At 43.4% G+C, this 2597-nt stretch overlaps 1 protein-coding gene across 1 annotated transcript; it reads right to left on the minus strand.

The window, feature by feature from the left end:
• Positions 1–11: 11 nt before the first annotated feature.
• On the minus strand, positions 12–2458 carry LOC118432389 (leucine-rich repeat-containing protein 15-like). Its single transcript, XM_035843942.1, has 2 exons — positions 2352–2458; positions 12–1430 (listed from the first exon to the last, which is right to left on the minus strand). Exon 2 carries the CDS (start codon positions 1415–1417, stop codon positions 71–73), a length of 1347 nt encoding a protein of 448 aa, XP_035699835.1. The 5' UTR covers positions 1418–1430; positions 2352–2458; the 3' UTR covers positions 12–70.
• Positions 2459–2597: the final 139 nt, after the last annotated feature.

Genomic DNA, 2597 nt, shown 5'->3' on the forward strand with positions numbered 1-2597 from the left:
ACATACGATCAACCATCTTAACTTTCGAAACTATTTGTACGGGGATGTGATGTTTCAGATTGACTGTTTATTACTCCATTTTCACAAGGCTTATGTGCTCCTGACCACTAGACGTGCCTGTGGCATTTGTGCTGCTTAAATTTTGCACAGGGGTAGGATTTCCTTCCCTTTTCTTATACATGCAACACATTACTCCAAAGACAATAGTGCTAATAATGAATAGACCAAGAAAAACACACAGCGTGGCCAGAAGGGGCGCGGGTAAGAGAATGCCACTGCCAGTAGGACCAGCATTGATTTCTGTTTTTGTTGACTGAATGACTGGTGTTGTCTCCTCACACATCAGGTCTTCAGGAAATAACCCCCTTAAGAGTTGCCCTTTTAGGTTACCAGGTCCGGCACATATAATCTGGCTTTCAAATGGGTAACCCCCGGTCATCCTCTGCCTAAAGGGAGCCATCCTACAGTCACACTGCCAGGGGTTGTTATAAATGCTAACAGTAGCAGAGGAATAGTCAGACCTAACATCAATGGAACCCAGTATTCCATACATCATAGGGGGTAGTGTCTGCAACTGGTTATTGTAAAGCCGCAAATCCCCCAGATAACCAAGTCCCGCAAATATGCCAGCTGGGAGACTAGATAATTTATTCTGGTAAAGCCACAACGTCTGCAGATTACCAAGTCCCGCAAATATGTCAGCTGGCAGAGCTGTTAACTGGTTATACTGAAGACTTAAGGTCCGCAGGTTACTGAGTCCTGCAAATATGTCAGCTGTTAGATTGGTCAACTGGTTTGAGTGAAGATACAAGGTCTGCAGATTACCAAGCCCTGAAAATATGCCAGCTGGGAGAGTTGTTAACTGATTTATATGAAAACTCAACTCCTGAAGGTTACCAAGTCCCATAAAAACATCAGGGTCAGCTGACATACTAGTCAACTGATTCTGGGAAAAGGACAAGTACTGCAGATTACTGAGTCCCACAAATATGCCAGCTGACAGACTACTAGTAGTTAGCTGGTTCTGACCAAGATCCAAATACTCCAGGGCACCAAGGCCCACAAACGTGTCCGGTGTGAGACTAGTTAACTGATTATCATTAAGGTACAGGTGAGTTAGGCTGGTTAAGTTGTGGAACGTGTTGTTCTGCATCATGGAGATCTGATTAGAAGTAAGCACTAAGCTTGTCAAGCTCTTGTACCTTAAGAAATCAGACTGACTTAAGGTTCTGATGGCATTGTCTTCCAAAGTAAGGGTAGTGATTCTTGTAGGCAGGTTCTTAGGAACACTGGTCAGGCCTTCGTTGCTGCAGGAACAGTATGATGGACAGCTGAAGCTGCTGCAGGCTGCGGTCGGTCCAGCTTCCTTCAGGATGATCAGCAGAAGAACCAGCAGTCTCCTCGCTTTGTTAGACATACCGGGATGTAGCCTATTATGTACAACAGAGATCAGATACATTAAAGTTAAACTGTGTTGAGCTAGAGGGTACGTTTGGAAAACTCACTGTCCCAAAAGGGGAAGTACGTGCCCATTTCCACTGCCCTGAACCAACTTTTCACCAATCGGAATTTCTAAACAAATTATTGCCACTGATCTTTGACTCAGTGCTTCACTCAAATGTGAATAACAGTTAGTACTGCACTTTGTATCAGCCCAAAGTGAACCTAAAATATGCAAATGTAATTTTCAATTGGTAGAGAAGACTATCATACAACATTTCTTTTTGGGTAGAAAAAACTTTTCACTTTCAAGGGCTTCGCAGAGAACTAGGAAACAGATCATGAGAGGTAATTCTTAACAAGAGGAAAACGTTACGGTATAAATTGAAAACGATCATACAACAGAGGTTATACTACTGTAAATGTATTTAAGTTTGCGGGGATTTAATTTCGCGGTAGAGGGAAAAAGGACTTTTTGCGGTGGTTTTTAATTTGTGGTAGCACCGTGCTCTGTAGTCTCTTACTGCCATGGAAAAATGTACGCGGTGGTTATAAGTTTGCAGTGAAGTGGCCACCGCGAAAAACGCGAACATTAAACCACCGCGAAAGTTTCTGCATTTACAGTATTTACAGCCTATGGTATAAAGATATAACATTACATTGCACAATCAATAGACACTGCAGTTGTGCACTACTGCCCCCTAGCTGGTGCTGATAATACTACAGCTGTACACTACTGCCCCCTAACTGATAGTACTGCAACTATACCAAGTGGCGATACCTCCCATCCACATGCACTGTACACTACTGCCCCCTAGCTGGAGCTGCTAGTACTGCAGCTGTGTCGGCTATTTGACTACTCATGGACTAAAGTACATCTGGTGTAAAAGAGAAGACATTGCTTGACTAACCTCAGTATGTATGGAACCTGTCTTTGGTCTTCAAAGTCCTTTAAGTCGGAGGTAGTTTGCCTCAAGAGTGTCCTTCCACACAGCGCTGAGGTGGTTGGACTACCTGAGGTTATAATTATAGACTTTGGGTTGAACCAACACCGCCTATTGTGTAACATGCCCACAGGCGAAATCTGTGGTAGTTAGATGTGCCAGTCGTCTGAGCATAAGGAGTTTAAATTGCAAATACGTCATCAATACAATATG

The sequence above is a fragment of the Branchiostoma floridae genome, chromosome 15, assembly GCF_000003815.2.
Source record: "Branchiostoma floridae strain S238N-H82 chromosome 15, Bfl_VNyyK, whole genome shotgun sequence".
Classification (NCBI taxonomy): Eukaryota; Metazoa; Chordata; class Leptocardii; order Amphioxiformes; family Branchiostomatidae; genus Branchiostoma; species Branchiostoma floridae.